We start from the raw sequence: 19,407 nt of genomic DNA, 5'->3' as shown, positions 1-19,407 counted from the left end.
GCAACCTCTGCCTCCCGGGTCCAAGCGATTCTCCTGCCTCGGCCTCCTGAGTAGCTGCGACGTCAGGCGCGCGCCACCACGCCCGGCTAATTTTTGTATTTTTTACTAGAGATGGGGTTTCGCCTTGTTGGCCAGGCTGATCTCGAACTCTTGGCCTCGTGATCCACCCGTCTCGGCCTCCCAAGGTGCTGGGATGACAGGCGTGAGCCACCGCGCCCGGCCAGAACTGGGACTTTTGACATGGAATCCCCCCGGCGCCTCCATGCCGCCTTCCATAGGAAGAAGCTTTTTAATTTTCCTAAGTACTTCAACAGTCACATTCCATTTGGCCCTCACAACACACTCTGTGAGGTAGGGAAGACAGTTATTACTGTTTATATTTTACAAGTGATAACCAAGAACCCCGAGAGAGGCTTGTCCGCCTGGCGGAATGGAGACTTAGAAACTGGTGCCAGACTTCTTTCTGCCCAGGAGCACTACCTCCTGACAGCCCTCTCACGGCTTTTTAAAAAACAAAACTGGCCGGGTCCAGTGGCTCATGCCTGTAATCCCAGCACTTCGGGAGGCCAAGGTGGGCGTATTCCCTGAGGTCAGGAGTTCGAGACCAGCCTGGCCAACATGGAGAAACCCATCTCTACTAAAAATACAAAAATTAGCCGGGTGTGGTGGTGGGCGTCTGTAATCCCAGCTACTCGAGAGGCTGAGGCAGGAGGATCGCTTGAATCCAAGAGGCGGAGGTTGCAGTGAGCTGAGATCGCACCATTGCACTCCAGTCAGGGCAAGAAGAACAAAACTCCGTCTCAAAAAATAAATAAATAAATAAATAGGCCGGGTGCGGTGGCTCACGCCTGTAATCCCAGCACTTGGGGAGGCCGAGGCGGGCGGATCATGAGGTCAGGAGTTTGAGACCATCCCGGCTAACACGGTGAAACCCCGTCTCTACTAAAAACACAAAAAATTACCTGGCCGTGGTGGGGGGCGCCTGTAGTCCCAGCTACTTGGGAAGCTGAGGCAGGAGAATGGCATGAACCCAGGAGGCAGAGCTTGCAGTGAGCCGAGATGGCGCCACTGTACTCCAGCCTGGGCAACAAAACCAGACTCCGTCAAAAAGAATAAATACATAAAAATAAATAAATAAATAAATAAAATAAAAATGAAACCAAACCCTGGGCCGTCTGAGGGAGAGAAGTGGCCCAGGCCCAGAGGACTGGTGTTTTGGGGGAAGAAATGTTCCCCCAAGACTTCCTGTTGAAGATCGGCCTCTGCGGTACCACAGAGCCTGCCAGTGGTGGTCAGAGCCTGCCAGCTGTCACTGTGGCTGGGGGAAGGGTGCGGCACAGGATATGGAATAGAAACCAGACAGCCGGCACCAAAACAACATGATTCCTTCAAGGGGTCTTAGTTCTGACTCATCTGCACGACAGATAGACCATTGTCTACAGTGAAACCACTGGCCCTGTTTCTTTTGTCTCCCTCTTAGGAGACAGTTTGCCTCTTGAAGGAGTTTGGTGTACAGGTGTGAGGGTCCCATAAAGGCATTTAGGAAAACTAGGCCTTGGCTGGTCACAGTGGTTCACGCCTGTAATCCCAGCACTTTGGGAGGCCGAGGTGGGCGATCACGAGGTCAGGAGTTCAAGACCAGACCAGCCAACTTGGAGAAACTCCGTCTCTACTAAAAATACAAAAAAATTAGCCGGGTGTGGCAGCGGGCACCTGTAATCCCAGCTACTTAGGAGGCTGAGGCAGGAGAATTGCTTGAACCTGGGAGGTGGAGGTTGCAGTGAGCTGAGATCACGCCACTGCACTCCAGCCTGGGTGACAGAGCAAGACTCCGTCTCAAAAAAAAAAAAGAAAAAAAGAAAAAGAAAAGAAAACTAAGCCTGATAGGAGAGAAAATAGGAGGGCCAGGTGCGGTGGCTCATGCCTGTAACCCAGCACTTTGGGAGGCCAAGGTGGGCAGATCACCTGAGGTCAGGAGTTCAAGACCAGCCTGACCAACATGGAGAAACCCCATCTCTACCAAAATACAAAAATTAGCTAGGTGTGGTGGCGGGCACCTATAATTCCAGCTACTTGGGAGGCTGAGGCAGGAGAATCGCTTGAACCCAGGAGGCAGAGGTTGCAGTGAGCCAGGATAGCGCCAATGCACTCCAGCCTGGGCGACAGAGTGAGACTCCATCTCAAAAAAAAAAAAAAAAGAGAGAGAGAAAACAGGAATGTCTCAGCCATGATCTGATTTCATCTGTCTCCTCTTCCTTGAAGGGTAGCTGGAGCCTCTCATGTGCTTGGTCACATGACCCTGGGCAGTAATAACTTAAAACTAACATGTACGGAGCATTACCAGGAGCTAGTCATCTGTTAAGCATTTTGCATACCCTGTTTTGTGTAATCCTCACCACCCCTTTTAGGAAGATTTTTTTTTTTTTAAGACAGAGTTTTGCTCTTGTTGCCCAGGCTGGAGTGCAATGGCGTCATCTCGGCTCACCGCAACCTCCGCCTCCCGGGTTCAAGCGATTCTTCTGCCTCAGCCTCCCTAGTAGCTGGGATTACAGGCATGTGCCACCACGCCCGGCTAATTTTTGTATTTTAGTAGAGACGGGGTTTCTCCATGTTGGTCAGGCTGGTCTCGAACTCCCGACCTCAGGTGATCTGCCCGCCTCGGCCTCCCGAAGTGCTGGGATTACAGGCATGAGCCACCGTGCCTGGCCTGATTTTGATTTTTTTTTTTTTTTTTTTTTTTAAGACAGAGTCTCACTCTGTTGCCCAGGCCAGAGTGCAGTAGTGTGATCTTGGCTCCCTGCAGCCTCGACTGACCTTCCAGGCTCAGGTGAACTTCCCACCTCAGCCTCCTGAGTAGCTGGGACTACAGGAATGTGCCACCACATCCAGCTAATATTTTGTATTTTTGTAGTAACCGGGTTTTGCCATGTTTCCCAGGCTGGTCTTGAACTCCTGGGCTCAAGCAATCCGCCCATCTCAGCCTCTCAAAGTGCTGGGATTACAGGTGTGAGCCACGGTGCCCGGGCGATTTTTTATTATTTTTTTTGACACAGGGTCTCACTCTGTCACCCAGGCTGCAGTGATTTGTCACAGCTGACTGCAGCCTCGATCTCCTCAGGCTCAGGTGATCCTCCCACCTCAGCCTCCCAAGTAGTTGAGACTACAGGCAGTGTCACCATGCCCAGCTAATTTTTTTTTTTTTTTCGAGACAAAGTTTCGCTCTTGTTGCCCAGGCTGGAGTGCAATGGCGCCATCTTGACTCACCACAACCTCTGCCTCCCGGGTTCAAGCGATTCTCCTGCCTCAACCTCCTGAGTAGCTGAGATTACAGGTATGCTCCACCATGCCCGGCTAATTTGTTTGTATTTTTTTTTAGTAGAGACGGGGTTTCTCCATGTTGGTCAGGCTAGTCTCGAATTCCCGACCTCAGGTGATCCACCCGCCTCAGCCTCCCAAAGTGATGAGCCATTGTGCCCAGCTTAAGAAGATTTTTTTTTTTTTTTTTTTTTGAGACAGAGTCTTACTCTGTCACCCAGGCTGGAGTGCAGTGGCATGATCTCAGCTCACTGCAAGCTCCGCCTCCCGGGTTCACGCCATTCTCCTGCCTCAGCCTCCCGAGTAGCTGCGCGCTACAGGCGCCCACCACCACGTCCAGCTAATTTTTTTGGTATTTTTAGTAGAGACAGGGTTTCACCACGTTAGTCAGGATGGTCTTGATCTCCTGACCTCGTGATCCACCCGCCTCGGCCTCCCAAAGTGTTGGGATTACAGGCGTGAGCCACCGCGCCCGGCTTTAAGAAGATATTTTTATGCCCATTTTAGGATAAGGAAGCTAACTGACTACCTTAGGTAACTTGCTCAAGGTCATGTAAGAAGCTAAGAAGCAATAGAGCCAGGATTCACATCCAAGCCTGTCTGATTCTAAAACCAGTGTTCTCAGCTGGGCGTGATGGCTCATGTCTGTAATCCCAGCACTTTGGGAGTCTGAGGTGGGCAGATCACCTGAGGTTAGGAGTTCAAGACCAACCTGGACAACATGGTGAAACCCCATCTCTACAAAAATACAAAAATTAGCCAGGCATGATAGTGGATGCCTGTAATCCCAGCTACTCGGGAGTCTGAGTCAGGAGAGCTGCTTGAACCTGGGAGGCGGAGGTTGCGGCTATCAGGCCTAGTTTTCTTTTTCTTTGAGCTGAGATTGCACCATTGCACTCCAGCCTGGCCAGCAGAGCAGAGTACAGTGGCATGATCTCGGCTCACTGCAACCTCCGCCTCCCGGGTTCAAGTGATTCTCCTGCCTCAGCCTCCCGAGTAGCTGGGATTATAGGTGCCTGCCACCACGCCCAGCTAAGTTTTATATTTTTAGTAGAGCTGGGATTACAGTCGTGAGCCACAATGCCCAGCCCCAACTTTGATATAAATACCTGAAATCAGAGGATATGTTTTGATGGTTAGAAGGTAGTGCTTGCTTCTTAGTATCAATAGAGCTGGCTGGGTCCACCTGTTCTTTGCGCTGGTCTCAGTTTACCTAGATTGAGCAGGTACTACTTTTTCTGTCTGCAAGTCTGTGTGTGCCCTGCCCTCTAGCGGTACTGGGGTTACACTGCAGCAGTGACCTTGAGTGTACCTAATTTTACCTCTTGAAATTCTCCTTTCCTCACTAGAATAGAGATGTCCTAGCAATATTGGGAACTGGCGCACTGGGATTCCTGGGGCATCAAACCCTGGCCCAATCTGAGCCCTAGGGCAGTAGTTTTCAAAATTTAGGGCATAATTCTTCTTTTTTTTTTTTCTTGAGGAGTCTCACTCTGTCGCCCAGGCTGGAGTGCTGTGGCACGATCTCAACTCACTGCAACCTCCACCTCCCAGGTTCAAGCAATTCTCCTGCCTCAGCCTCCCGAGTACCTGGGATTACAGGCGCCTGGCTAACTTTTGTATTTTTAGTAGAGATGGGGTTTCACCATGTTGACTAGGCTGGTCTCAAATTCCTGACCTCAGATGATCCGCCCGCTTTGGCCTCCCAAAGTGCTGGAATTACAGGCGTGAGCCACCATGCCCGGCCCTTTAGGGCATAATTCTAATTCAGGAATCTGGAGTGAGATGCATCTACATTTTTAACAAGTACGCCAGGTAATTCTGATGCAGCAACCTTCAGGCTACATCTTGAGAAGTAAGGTCTGTAACAGCTCTCTTCCGGAATTTCCCTCTCACTGCCCCCAGTAAGCGTTTTCCCTGACTCCCAATGCAAGCACCTTTGGGCTCTGGGGAATCTCAGACCAAATTAGCCGCTCCCCTTGGCCAGCCTCAGTATTGGGTTTCCAGGAGGTCATATCTTGGATAGTCAGGGACAGAGGCTGCAGCTGCCCCAGCAGTCAGCCCATGTTGAGCGGGGTCAGCTCTTGCTAATCCGGCAGGGAGAAAAGTAGTGCACCAGCTGCCTGCGGACCAGCGTGGCAGGTACTATGCTAGGTGTTTTCTAATTAAATTTGTTTTTCATTTGTTTTTTTTTTCTGAGATGGAGTCACATTCTGTCACCTAGGCTGGAGTGCAGTGGCGCCATCTTAGCTCACTGCAACCTCTGCCTCGGCCTCCTGAGTAGCTGGGACCACAGATGTGCACCACCACACCTGGCTAATGTTTTGTATTTTGGATAGAGCTAGAGTTTCATCATGTTGCCCAGGCTGGTCTTGAACTCCTGAGCTCAAGCAATCTGCCTGCCTCAGCCTCCGAAAGTGCTACAGTTACAGGTGTGAGCCACCTCGCCGGGCCATTTTTTAATTTTTTTTTTTTTTTTTTTAAAGAGAGTCTTGCCATGTTGCCCAGGCTGGTCTTGAACTCCTGGGCTCAAAGTGATCCACCTGCTTCGGCCTTCCAAAGTGCTGGGATTACAGGTATGAGCCACTGTGCCTGGCCACATTTTTAATTTTTTTTTTTTTTTTTGAGACGGAGTCTTGCTCTGTCACCCAGGCTGGAGTGCAGTGACCCGATCTCGGCTAACTGCAAAGCTCCGCCTCCTGGGTTCACGCCATTCTCCTGCCTCAGCCTCCCGAGTAGCTGGGCGCTACAGGCACCCGTCAGCACGCCCAGCTAATTTTTTGTATGTTTAGTAGAGACAGGGTTTCACCCTGTTAGCCAGGATGGTCTCGATCTCCTGACCTCGTGATCCGCCTGCCTCGGCCTCCCAAAGTGCTGGGATTACAGGCGTGAGCCACCGCACCCGGCCACATTTTTAACTTTTAAAAAATTTTTAAATGTTGAAATCCCTATAACAAGCCTTGAATTCCTTATTCACCATATGTTGTAGATGAGGGGAATTATCGGTAACAAGTTCACAGCTAGTAAGAGCTGGAATTTGAATCTAAGTGTGCCTAACACAGTAGTTCTCAGTTGGAGGAGATTTTGTCCCCTAGGAGACATTTGGTAACGTCTGGAGATACTTTTGGTTGTCAAAACTGGGAGCTGGGGGTGGGTGGATGTTGCCACTGACATCTAGGGCAGAGGCCAGGGACCACGTGGATGTCCTATTGTGCACCCGGTAGCCCTCCCACAAGAAATTATTCTACTTAAAATGCCAGTGGGTGCTGAGGTGGCGAAACCCTGGACTCGAAGCCTGTGCTTTTGACCTAGGGGGTGGGGTCAGTGTTCAGAACAAAATGGAAAAGGGTCACCCCAAGGGCCGTGAGCGGGAAAGGGATGGGATTTCTATGCTCAGGATAATGGAGAATAGGGGCCACTGGTGAGGCTTCGCTTCCTTCCACGCTTGGCCAGGGCCCTGCTCAATTTCTCCCCGCCTTGCCAAGTCAGTCCTAGGACTTCACACTAAGCTTGTCCTGGAGTGACCCTGACTCCCAACTCAGGATCGAGGCAAAATATTTGTCTGGGTCTTCCCAGCACTTCCCAGCCAAAGACGCTGGCTTCTGGGGCCAACGTGTTCCACCTGCAGTCCTTGAGTAATTAGGACCCTTGCTATGGGGGGTGGCCATGTGGGCAGGGCACCGCCGAAAGCCAAAAACGGAGCGGCCCAGGGACCAGGTGGCAGCTGAGAACAGTTAGAAGTGGAGTGAATGCGGCCGGGCGCGGTGGCTCACGCCTGTAATCCTAGCACTTTGGGAGACCGAGGCGGGTGGATCACCTGAGGTGAGGAGTTCGAGACCAGCCTGGCCCACATGGCAAAACCCTGTCTCTACTAAAAATACAAAAATAAGCTGGGAGTGGTAGTGCACGCCTGTAATCCCATCTACTTAGGAGGCTGAAGGAGGAGAATCGCTTGAACCTGGGAGGTGGAGGTTGCAGTGAGCCAAGATCGCACCACTGCACTCCAGCCTGGGCAACAGAGCGAGACTCTGTCTAAAAAAAAGAAAGGAGCTGGAGTAAATGGGCCAAACCAGGAGGATCCCATCCGCAGACACCTGTCCACGGAGGACTAGGGCAACTTGAGTAGGAAGTAGGGGGCAGCTGGCATGGGAAGCAGCGTTCTGAACCCCAAGTTTGCTTCCCATAGCCATTCCTCCTCCCCAGGCTTGGTCCTCGGGTTCACTGTACCCTCCCTGGCGCCAGCCACCATTCTGGACCTCCCCAATACTGGCCTTCCCCTAGACCAGGGAGGGTCCAGACCAGAGAGTCTGAATTTACTGTGCTAACAGGAAATATCTCTCTTTCCAAGCCCAGAGCCTCTGAAGAACTAAGGAGCAGAGCGGGGTTGGGGTTGGGGGAGACAGTCTTGGAGTGATGGGGGAAAAGAAAGATCATACAATCACATCCCCCATGTTCTTTCCTTCACCACCCATGGGGGTGGATAAGGGGATGGAGGAGGGTAAGCAAGGAGGAGGATGTGGTAACAGCTGATTCGTCCCCAGAGGTCACACTTTCCAACAATCAGCTGTTACTGGGGCGCAAGGCAGGAAGTTTCCTTAAAGGCGCAATGTCCTGAACGCAGGCTCAGAATTCTGGAGCTCCAAGTGAACCTTATCAATTACCTGATGGAGCGCGTATTTAACAGAGGGAAGGATCTCACACTCCAGGCTCATCTCTCCTGCTCAGTTACTCTCAGCCCCTATTTGGAGCTGAAGGAAAAGGCATGGATTTCAGTCCACACGTTCCTCTTTGGGGGACTTTCGGGGAGTGATAAGGTAGGGCAGGTCTCCGGCTTGCCCCTTTAAAAAAGCCGACCAGCAGCTTTTGCCAAGTCACTGGGTTCATTTCAGTTTTTGCCCATCCCCCGCTCATCTAGACTCTGATTGGCCCCTGGGGAAGGAGCAGCCTGCTCATTGGTCTCCACCTTCGAATCTCGTCCCTAAGTAGGCCTGAGTCACTGAAGAGCTTTGGAGGGCGGGACTGCATGGGGGTTAATCAGAGGATGCGATTGCTGACCGTTTGCACTTTGGCAGGACCCATCCCCTAATTTCTGACCAGAAGCCCTCCCTCTACCCTAAGGTGAGGACTGTGCTATGAATCTTTTGTTAGAAAGCTACCTCTTGGGAGGCTCTGGGGGCTCTTCTGGGACTGGGAAGAGACATCCAAGAAAAAAAGCCTCCTGTGGTTAGGAAGAGCCCCCAGGAGGAGTGGGCTGGGTCTCTCCAGTGAAAGCTGGGCTGGGCGAGGTGAGCACCCTCCCTCCTCCAAAAGCCCTGGAGAGCTCTCCAACGGTAGTCTCTGCTGCCCTGGGGGCTGATGCTCTGCCCACTCCTGCTCCTTAGTCCGCTCCACCTTTCCTTAAAGAGCTATAGCGTCCCGCAGAGGCTGGCGAGTCAGTTTGGGGAATGTCTAAAAGAAGCACTCACGGCTCCAACAAGGAGGGGCTGTCGCCCTTTAAGGACTTCCCTGGGCTGGATTCCGAGCTCAGTTTAAAAATGCCAACTCACAGAGCGCGCTGGGTTCTGGGAACGACGGTGTCGGGCTGAGAACTACACGGACCAGCATGCATTGCAAACGCAGACGCCGTGACTTTCGCCTGCTCTTTAGGACTCTCGTTTGACGTAGCGCTTTTCTAAGCGGGTCGCTGACGCGAAGGGCTGGGCCACACCTGTCCGTCTATTGGCCGGCTCGTCAGCGGGTGGGCGTGGCTTCGTGCAATTCCGCCCGGCAAAAGGGTGGCCTCCTTGCCAATCAGAGCCAGGGCGCCCGGAGAGGCGGGACCAGGGCGAGGCCCCGTCGGCCCCCGGGTGGGCGTGGCCACGTTGCCCAGCAGTGGGCGGTGATTGGCCCCGGGCGGTGCCTTCGCAGCTCGTGCGTCACGACGCCGCCAGCTGATCGGAGCCTGGAGCCGGTGTGTGCTGGGTACCGAGAAGAGACAGCGCCGCCGGCCGTGGGGAGCGGACGCAGCGATTTGCTCCCCTTCGCGCAGCAACCCCCACACCCAGCACCAGGTGGGTGTGAGCTGGCGACCCGGTCACGCAGCGGGGAGCCGCGGTAACGGGATGGAGGGTGAAAGTGGGGTCCGGGCGGCCACACCCAGCCCTTCCGGGAGGAGAGGGGGCGGCGGGGGCAGGGGCGCCTCGGGGAGAGGGGCCTGGACTGGCCGGGTTAGTGTGTCAGGAGCTCTGAGGAAAGAGTCTGGGACGGGAGTCGTGGCGGAAGGGCTGGCGGAGTGGCGGGGGGCGGGGGAAGAGCCGAGGGGCCGGAGGGCTGGGGGCGGCTCACCCGGCGGCCCCCGGTCTGAGGATACAGGGGCCGGCCATCTAGCTTGGGGAGGGTCTGGACCCCCCGAGCGGGCGGCGAGGAGGTGCTTTGCCTCTGCCGGCGTTCAGTGGGTCAGGGCCAGTTCAGCGCCAGTTCAGCGCCCTGGCAGGGAAGGGGTCGCTGGGCGGGCCGGCCCCTCCTCTCGTTCCCTCCAGGGGATGTTATGTAAGGGGGGAGGGGAGAGGAGTAGGGGGCGGCGGTGCCGGGGCCTTATGCAACCCAAAGGTTAGGGTTTCACCGCGGTTGGGCGGGAGGAAGAGGGCAAGAGGAGGGCCTGGAAACTCTAACCCCCCCTCCCCAGACTAACTGGCCGTCTTGGGCCGAGAGAAGGTCACCTCTGCACCTCCCCCCAGCCTGTCCGGTTGTGAGGCCCCTAGCCCAGGCCTGGCCCTGACTGCCTGGGAAGCCGGCTGGCTGGGTGGGGCGCCTGGGTTAGTCATCACTGGGCTGCCTCTCTCCCCACCTCCCGGCCAACTCTTGGCCCCTCCCCATGGCCTCCGGCGAGGCTGTCGCCCCCACCTCCCTTCGGTCCTGGTTCCAGCCTCCAACTCCTTTGGCCTGTCATCTTGGCTGTCAGACTGGGCTAGGAGCTGTCAGAGTGCCAGAGGGTTGATGGAGCAGCTGGTCAGAGGGTCAGTGCCCTGGATCCACCCGCCCTGCAGCCAAGGGCACCTGCTTGGCACAGACTCTCAGCAGCAGCTGAGTCCTCTGGGTTGAACAGAGCTATCTCAGACAGAGGAAGGTCGGACGGAGTTGGACTGGTCACCCAGGGGAAGCAAGATACATAAAGTTCATGCCTCCCAAGAGGGTTTCGGAATTTGAACCGCACCCCGTATCCCCCAATCTTTCTTATCCTCTGAGTATAGAAATTCCAAGGCAAGACCTCCTTGGCCCCTCAGCCTGGCGTGAGCCATGCCCTTGGACTGAGTGTCAGCACAGACCCGCCCTCCCCAGCTCACATCCCCCGAGCCTGCCACGCCCCCAGCCCCCTCCCTGGGCCATGCTGCAGGGCCCGGCTTTTCCTGCTGATTCATGCGTTGGAACTGTGGGGGCGGGGCTTGGAACTTGGAACAAAGTTCAGACATGGAGGGGCCGGCAGACAGCCTGGAATTCATACCAGATGTACCCGGAATGCGCAAGCGGAATGCCTGGCATCTGAGAGTCCTGGGGAAGCTGCCCAGCCACCCTGCCCATTCCTCCCTCCCCTCCAGCCTGTGGTCCCCTGCCCGCCCCTCACAGCCCCGGGAGCCTCTGCTGACCTTCTTTCAAACGCTAGGCCTCCTCCCTTCCTCACTCTTCCCCAATCCAGGCCCCCAGAACTCTCCTTCCAGCTGAACTCTCTGAGAACAAGTCAGTTGGGCTGATCACTGAACTCACATTTCTGGACCTGAGGTACCACACTTCTAGCACCTGCGTGCTGGTGGGGTGTGTTCAGGGTCCCGGGCCCTGCCCTGTCTGAATGCTGAGGAGGCTGGGCCCCCGCGGGCCGCTAGGGCAGGGGAGGGTGACAGCAGGACTGGGTTTCTCTAGACTCCAGTTCTGGAAAGAAGAGCAAGGGAAGTCTGTTTACAGTCGCCTCTTGCCGCTCAGTGAAGTTAACAGCTTCTGCAAGCCCAGGTCAGAGCTGCAACCCTTCATTAGAATCTCAGAGGTCTACTGGGGCAGGACCCTGATGGCCAGTGAGTGGGTCAGCATTGCAGCAACATGCCCTGCTCAGATCTTTCCCATTTTCCCTCCCTTTCCCTTAGGAGCCTGTTCCTCTCACACCCTCACCTGGCTGAGCCGCAGTAGTTCTTCAGTGGCAAGCTTTATGTCCTGACCCAGCTAAAGCTGCCAGTTGAAGAACTGTTGCCCTCTGCCCCTGGCTTCGAGGAGGAGGAGGAGCTGCTTTCCCCATCATCTGGAAGGTGACAGAAATGGGCTGGGAAGGTCCGAACAGCAGGGTTGATGATACGTTTTGGGAAAGTTGTAGAGCCTTTGCCCAGATTGGCCCAGCAAGGAGCGGTTTTAGATTAGAGACACTGGCTGAATTGAGGAGTAGAAGGCTCAAACAACCCAAGGTTAGTTGGTCTTTGTGTGACAATGGGAAGAAGTGGGGAGAACACTCTGTCTCCCCAACTTCCTTCTAGACCCTCCTTCCTTATCTTTCATTCTTCCCCACCGGCCTTTCCAGATGAGGTCCAAAAGTAAGCTCACTCTTCAGGGAAAAGTGATTCTAAACCCGGGTGTGAGGAGTCATCCTTCTGCTCTTACTTTTCCCTGCATTTCCTTAGGCTGGCCCAGACTCTAGATTCCTGGGCACTTACCTATTATCTGAGACCCTTAGACTTCCTGTCTCAGTTTCTCCACCTGTGAGATGGGCAGTCACACAGATGAGTGTGCTGAGGGAATCAGAAGCCCATCTGTGTCGACTCAGAACCTGGGCTCTCCCCCTGCTGTGGGTGGAAACAAAACACCTTTTCACATAAGCTGTTGTCCCTCCCCCATCCCTGATACCATCACCCAGGAGCTGGGCGGGGGAAAGGGAAGCTGGAGGAGGGGGTTAGAGTTAGACCAATGCAAGGAGCTAATAAGAGCTCGCCTCTCTGTGACTTCCCCCTATGCAAGGGTGGCCCAAGGCTTCCCTTGATATCCAAAGCAGGACAGCAGCCCCTTGGTGGGATTCTAACTGCTGCTGCTCTGTTTTTTTCCTCACTTTGCTTTCCAAGGTGGTATGTGATCCCCAGCTCAGGCCTGTGCAGACAGGAAATTCTCCGCTGCAGCAAGTAGGGGAGGTGGGTTGTGGGATGTGACCTCCTTCTGGATATCAGGCAGTGAGTGTAAACCTGCCACCTCCAGCCCTGATCCATTCTCACCTAGCGGCTACAGGAAGCTGTGTCTGTTCGATTTGGTGGGAGGAGATGTGCAGGGAGCTGTATCTTATCCTCCGCTTGTGAAAAACTCAAGGATGTGGAGAAGAGTAGACCGTGGAACCCTGCCCTTCTGCAACCAAGCTGAGGGGCAGGATGCGTATGGGACAGTGGTAGAGAAGCAGGGGATAGACGCATAGGCTGCAACAAAGGTCACTCTGTCCCTGGACACTGCCTCCGTACTTTCTCCTTCTTGCTTCACTGGCCACAGCATCTCCCTCCAGCCCTCACTATGTGCCTCTGCCATCTTCACCCATCATGGAGCAGAGGTGAGGAAAGGCAGCCTGGGAATGTGGAGACCAGTGAAGGACCAGGCCTGGAAAGCACAGGGTCCTACCTGGGCATCCAGCAGAGGAGCCCCTAAAGGCCAGGAGCAACCCAAGAGGAGGGAGGACAGCCAGCCTCCATCGACGGCGAGCCTCCAGCCCTCTCCTACTTTGATCACCATTTCTCTCCAGGCTTTCTGCCTCCGAGATGTGGCACCATAGTGCAGTGCCCTGTGGCTTCACCGCCCTACTTCCACCTCCGCCCAGCCTGTAATGTTTATAAAAGCAGCCTCAAGGACCAAGAACCATCTGCGAAAGGACACACACAGGAAATTCATAAAAGAAATCTGAATGGATAAAACCATGAAAAAAATGTATGCTTCATTAGTAATTAAAGAAAGGCAAATAGAGCTGAAAGCATTTTTCCCTTAGCAAGCCATGACAGAAAAAAATAAGACCCAATATTGGCAAAGAGACTACTGAAAAAACATTCCCATACATTGCGTGTGGGAGTATACATCGGTGCAGGCTTCCTGGATGACAGTTGGGTGATATGTGTCATGTGGCCTAGAAGCCTCCATGTCATTTGACATACGAATTCTATCTTTGAGAATTTATCCTAGGAAAATACTTAAGGATTTAGTTAGTGATAAGATGTTCATCCCAGCATTGCAATGGAGAAAAATGGGAAGCAATGGTTTGGTTGGGAATTTATTCCTTTTCTGCTGTAACGAAAGTTTGCAATAGGGGATTGCTTAAGTAAATTATTGTATCTCCATCCAGATGGTGGAGTACCGCGCAGACGTTAAAAGTCATGTAAAAGAACATCTGACTGAAAGAAAAATGCTCCTTGAATATTAAAAGGTTGTAAAAATAGTGCATATTATGTGATTTCAATTTTGTTTTTTAAAATATGGGTGTATCCTTGTATACGTAGAGCAGATAAAAAAGATGGAAGGCATGCTAAAAAAAAATGTTTAGTGGTTATCTTTGTATGGTGGAACAAAGTCACTAATTTTCATCTGGTTTTTCTGTAATTTCCAAATTTTCTACATTGTGTATTTCATATAATAAATATAATTTAAGAGATTGGTGTTATTAAACCTTTAGAGAAGTGGGGGTAGAAGAATGAAGGGAAGACCTCAGCTTTTTGGTGAGAAGGTTTGGTTGGGGCACCTCTTGGTTTATGAACTTAATTCTTTGAAGTAGCTGGAATCCTCCCTCTCGGCCTGCAGGAAACAGCTCTGAATTGCTGACTGTCTGCCAGCTGAAGAGGTGGAGTGGAGTAAGGTGGAAGGAAAGCAGTGCAAACCTGGGGCTCTTCAGGTGGTGAGGGGCTGGGGGAGGCTTTTCCTCTTAAGGCTGGAGGGTTCCAGAATCCTAACCGCCCTGCTACTGAGAGCAGGACAGGTCTGTTTTTCTCTTCTGACTCTGTCCCAGCCTTGAAGGGGCCCTGTGTTACCTTTCCTTGCCCTCGGATTGAAGATATTCTACCCACCAACGGGTACCAAGCCCTTGGGGAAGGAAATGCTTTTCAAGACGGGGCCAGCGATTCCCTTTTGCGTCCTCTTCCTAATGAGGCTCTTCCGTAGGGCCGAAAACAATGCTGGGGGTCGGGGCGGGGCCCAGTGGGTCTCTTCTCCAACATGGGGTCTCCTGGGGGTTGTGGGGGAGGGGGAGCAGAACTGCTGGAATTACAGGTTTGACGGGATATGGTAAAGGCCTGGAAACCTCAGGAGGCAGAAGGGGTGGCTCCAAGAAAGCGGGGCACCCCCTCCCCACTACGGACGCGGGGAGGGAAGTAGGGGCGGCGGCCAGGCTCGGGCAGGTACGAGTGGGCTGCGCTGGCCTCTGCCTTGCAGGGTGTGGCGGTGGGTGGTGATGACGCTCAGCAGGTGAAAGTCGCGGGAGCCGGGAAGAGGAAGTCAAGGTTCGTGGGTGGGGCCCGGGAGTGTCAGGTGAGGTTAGACTGGAGACCCAGGTCTGCAACTCCAGCGCTTCAGGACGCTTGGAGCTGGGGAGGACCCCTGTTGGCGAACATCCCGGAGGCCCCCCGAGCTCCAGGGCATGGTCTGCTGCCCGGAGCCCCCGAACCGCTCCCCCGGCTGGAGCGGGACGCGATCGGCGGCCAAGGTTCCGGGGGCGGTGGCCCCGCGGCTGCTCCAATCACCGCACAGCCGAGGGACGGGGCGTGGACGAGCCGGGAAAAGTTCCTGCTGATCCCAAAGGCGGGGCGGGGCGGGGCGGGGAGGGGAGCCGGGGCCCCGGCCCTGCCAGGGAGCGGGTTCCCAGTCCCGGCCGAGAGCACGGGCGCCGAGGGGACCGACCCGGACCCCCCACGCCCCCCACCGCCGGGCCATGGCGCCCCCGGGGCTCCTGGTGGCTGGCGCCTCCTTCCTCGCGTTCCGGGGGCTGCACTGGGGGCTGCGGCGGCTGCCCACGCTGGAATCGGCCGCTCGGGACCGCTGGCAGTGGCGGAACCTCTGCGTCTCCCTGGCGCACAGCCTGCTCTCGGGGACCGGGGCGCTGCTCGGGTGCGGGCTTGGGGGCTCGAGGCGCACCGGGCGAGAGCGAGGGGTGGGAGGCTGAGGCTGGGAGACCCGGCGGGCGTCTCCAGAGCTGAGACTGGGGTGGGGGCGCGCACAGGGAGAGTGCGGCCGGGGCCTCGAGAGTCTGACCATGCCCCCCCCCATGTCCCCACCCCATGCCCCCAGCCTGTCACTGTACCCTCAGATGGCCGCCGACCCCATCCATGGCCACCCGCGCTGGGCTCTGGTGCTGGTGGCTGTGTCTGTGGGTGAGTCTGCAGGGAAAGCTGGGCCGGTGGGGGGGATGGGGCGGGGGGCAGCTTCTGCTGTCCTTCGAGGTCCGTTCGCCTCCCCCATGGGGGTTAACGTTCCTGAAGGCTTTACCGAGGGAAAACTAAGAACTGGGAGAGGGGCGGGGTGGGGGGGCTGGAAATCCTCTGTAAGCTGCCTGGGCTCTGGAGCAGCCTAACCCCTACCCCCATGCCCAAAGGCTACTTCCTGGCAGACGGAGCTGACTTGCTGTGGAACAGGACCTTGGGCAAGACCTGGGATCTTCTCTGTCATCATTTGGTGGTGAGACTGAGGGGAGAAGCCAGACAGGAGGGGAGGAGGGGAGCCCTGCCCAGCCTGAGGTTCCCAGTCTCTCCTCATTCTTTTTTTTTTTTTTTTGAGACGGAGTCTCACTCTGTCACCCAGGCTGGAGTCCAGTGGTTCGGCCTCTGCTCACTGCAACCTTCGCTTCCTGGGTTCAAGCAATTCTCCTGCCTCAGCCTCCCACGTAGCGGGGATTACAGGCACCCGCCACCACGCCCAAGTAATTTTTTGTATTTTTAGTAAAGACCGGGTTTCTCCATGTTGGCCAGGCTGGTCTCGAACTTCTGACTTCAGGTGATCCGCCCACTTCAGCCTCCCAAAGTGCTGGGATTACAAGCATGAGCCACCACCCCCGGCCCTCTCTTCATTTTTCTGTCCTATAATTTCCCACAGAGTCTCTGCCCCCAGCTGGTGCTTGGCTCCCAGTCTTAGGCTGAGTTAGGGGGAGGAGGTGGCTGCTGGCCACAGCTGGGGAGTCCAGACACCCACCAGGGCAGGGCACCCGCCATGCCAGGGCACCCACCATGTGAGCCTAAGGAGTTCGGGTTCCCCCACGGGTGTCCAGCTGATCACAGAAATGTGGAATATGGAGCTTTTCTGAGAAGGGGGTGTCCTGGTATAGGGTGTGGGTATGGGGCATGAAAGCCCTAGGCTGGGCGCGGTGGCTCATGCCTGTAATCCCAGCACTTTGGGAGGCCGAGGTGGGTGAATCACAAGGTCAGGAGATCAAGACCATCCTGACTAACACGGTGAAACCCCGTCTCTACTAAAAATACAAAAATTACCTGGGTGTGGTGGTGCGCGCCTGTCGTCCCAGCTACTCGGGAAGCTGAGGCAGGAGAATCGCTTGAACCCGGGAGGCAGAGGTTGCAGTGAGCTGAGATCACACCACTGCACTCCAGCCTGGTGACAGAGTGAGACTCTGTCTCAAAAAAAAAAAAAGAAAGCCCAGGAATGGGAAGTTAAGGGGGTATTAGAGGGTGAGACAGCCCCTCCCTGGGGCAAGCCTGGTTCCATCTATGGAAGGGTTGTTTCAAGGCTGCTCAGGGCCCCAGGATAAAGGTAAAAGCATAAAGGTCAGGTGTTTGGGGAGCCCCACAGACTGCGTGGAAGCCTCTTTCTTCAGGCCTAGGTTATTAGGACATGATGGCCGGCAGGTCATGGGAGTCCTCTGACCTGTGACCCTGGCTCCCAGGTGGTGAGCTGCTTCAGCACCGCTGTTCTGTCTGACCACTACGTGGGCTTCGCCATGGTGTCTCTGCTCCTGGAGCTGAACTCTGCCTGCTTGCACCTGCGGAAGCTGCTGTTGCTTTCTCGCCAGGCCCCATCCCTGGCCTTCAGTGTGACCAGCTGGGCCTCCCTGGCCACCCTGGCCATCTTCCGCCTGGTCCCGCTGGGGTGGATGAGTCTGTGGCTGTTCCAGCAGCACCACCAGGTTCCTCTTGCTCTGGTCACCCTGGGTGGAATTGGGCTGGTCACTGTGGGCGTCCTGAGCATCATATTGGGGATCCGCATTGTGGTCAATGATGTCCTGAAGTCTCGACCCCATCCACCCAGCCCTGGGCACGAGAAAACCAGGGGGACCAGGACATGTCGTGACGATGGACCTGTCACCAGGGACAGTTCGACTCTCAGCCTGAAAGACTAGAGAGAAGCCATGGGCCCCTCGCTGGGGGAGGTGGGGCCAGGACAAGGAGATGAGGGTCTTCCATGCACAGTCCCCCATCGGGGTGAGGGCCAGACTGGCTCATCAGCATCTCAGTTTCTCTTCCAGCTAACTCACATCCCTTCCCCTTTCTAGGATCTTAAGAAGAAATGCTGATGTTGGATGGGTGGGAACCTGGGTTTCTGTTCACTGAAATCCGTCATCAGATGAGTGTCCTTTCCAGCAAATAAACTCAAGAGGTACAGCCAGAGCTATCAGTAAAGAGTGGCAGGAGGCATGCAGCTGGAAGAAACTGCCAGTGGAGACAGAAGCTCTTTGCTTTAACCCAGGGACAGATGGGGGAAGGTGAAGTCCCACTAGGATCAGAGAGATCTGGTATGGGGCGGGTAGGGACAGAGAGAAAAGAGATCTCACCTATAACCAAATTCTGGCAGTGGGAGGAAGGTAGAGGAGGTGCTGTCTGTGGCAGCAGAGATGGACGTGATAGTTGCCAAGAGACAGAACCTGGACCACAGCAATTGCTGCTGATGTTTCTGGTTCTCAAAGCCACACTCCTGTTTTTATGAGACGGAATCTCACTCTGTCACCCATGCTGGAGTGTAGTGGCACGATTTCGGCTCACTGCAACCTCAGCCTCCTGGGTTCAAGTGATTCTCCTGCCTTAGCCTCCCGAGTAGCTGTGACTTCAGGCATGCACCACCAAGCCCAGCTAATTTTTGTATTTTTTGGTGGAGAGGAGGTTTCACCATGTTGCCCAGGCTGGTCTGGAACTCCTGACCTCAAGTGATCCACCCGCCTCGGCCTCCCAGAGTGCTGGGATTACAGACGTGAGCCACTATGCCTGGCGCACACTCCTGTTTTTCTACTTAACCCTGGTCCTGCTGTGTCTAGCCTTTTATTTTTATTTTTAGTATCTTCTGACTTTTCTTTTCTTTTTCTTTTTTTTTTTGAGACAAGTTCTTGCTCCGTTGCCCAGGATGGAGTGCACTGGCTTGATCTTGGCTCACTGCAATCTCTGCCTCCCAGGCTCAAGCAATTCTCCTGCCTCAGCCTCCCGAGTAGCTGGGACTACAGGTGCATGCCACTGCACCAGGCTAATTTTTGTTTTTGTTTTTTTTTTTTGAGATGGAGTCTCACTCTGTCACCCAGGCTGGAGTGCAGTGGCGCGATCTTGGCTCACTACAAGCTCCACCTCCCAGGTTCACACCATTCTTCTGCCTCAGCCTCCCAAGTAGCTGGGACTACAGGCGCCCACCACCACGCCCGGCTAATTTTTTTGTATTTTTAGTAGAGACGGGGTTTCACCGTGTTGGCCAGGCTGGTCTTGATCTCCTGACCTCGTGATCCACCCACCTCGGCCTCCCAAAGTGCTGGGATTACAGGCGTGAGCCACCGCGCCCGGCCTAATTTTTGTATTTTTTTGTAGAGACCAGGTTTTGCCATGTTGCCCAGGCTGGTCTCAAACTTTTGCACTCAAGTGATCCGCCCACCTCAGCCTCCCAAAGTGCTGGGATTACAGACGTGAGCCACCGTACCTGGCCTATTTTGACTTTTCAAAGACAATTCGGATTCTTAGAGGAGTGAACACAGGGTTGGTCTGTCTTCTTAGGACGGCACTGAAGTCCAGAATTACAGAAGGAAGGGTGCCCAGTACAGAGTTTTCCCAGGCCCAGGCGTTTATGGAAGAACGAGGGCAGAGGCAGAGTGTGTGAGAGAAGGCTACAGGAGGATAAAGGAATAGCTGGCCCTCTGGCCGGGCGCAGCAG

At 54.8% G+C, this 19,407-nt stretch overlaps 1 protein-coding gene and 1 long non-coding RNA gene across 4 annotated transcripts; both read left to right on the top strand.

The window, feature by feature from the left end:
* Positions 1-8,223: 8,223 nt before the first annotated feature.
* On the top strand, positions 8,224-13,942 carry LOC129018261 (uncharacterized). Of its 3 annotated transcripts, XR_008495213.2 has the most exons (4): positions 8,224-9,365; positions 10,988-11,070; positions 11,209-11,295; positions 11,427-13,942. It is a non-coding gene; the product is annotated as an uncharacterized LOC129018261 (long non-coding RNA). The 3 variants fall into 3 exon arrangements; XR_008495212.2 differs by lacking the exon at positions 11,209-11,295 and having other exon boundaries at positions 8,236-9,365; XR_010124561.1 differs by lacking the exons at positions 10,988-11,070; positions 11,209-11,295.
* A 1,172-nt stretch (positions 13,943-15,114) lies between these two features.
* On the top strand, positions 15,115-18,764 carry TLCD2 (TLC domain containing 2). The gene is made up of 4 exons (XM_054459743.2): positions 15,115-15,387; positions 15,568-15,650; positions 15,872-15,954; positions 17,171-18,764. Exons 1-4 carry the CDS (start codon positions 15,212-15,214, stop codon positions 17,621-17,623), a joined length of 795 nt encoding a protein of 264 aa, XP_054315718.1. The 5' UTR covers positions 15,115-15,211; the 3' UTR covers positions 17,624-18,764.
* The last annotated feature ends 643 nt before the right edge of the window (positions 18,765-19,407 follow it).

The sequence above is a fragment of the Pongo pygmaeus genome, chromosome 19, assembly GCF_028885625.2.
Source record: "Pongo pygmaeus isolate AG05252 chromosome 19, NHGRI_mPonPyg2-v2.0_pri, whole genome shotgun sequence".
Lineage (NCBI taxonomy): Eukaryota > Metazoa > Chordata > Mammalia > Primates > Hominidae > Pongo > Pongo pygmaeus.
Note: the sequence above shows the minus strand (reverse complement) of the source record. Positions and strands in the feature narration are given on the sequence as shown.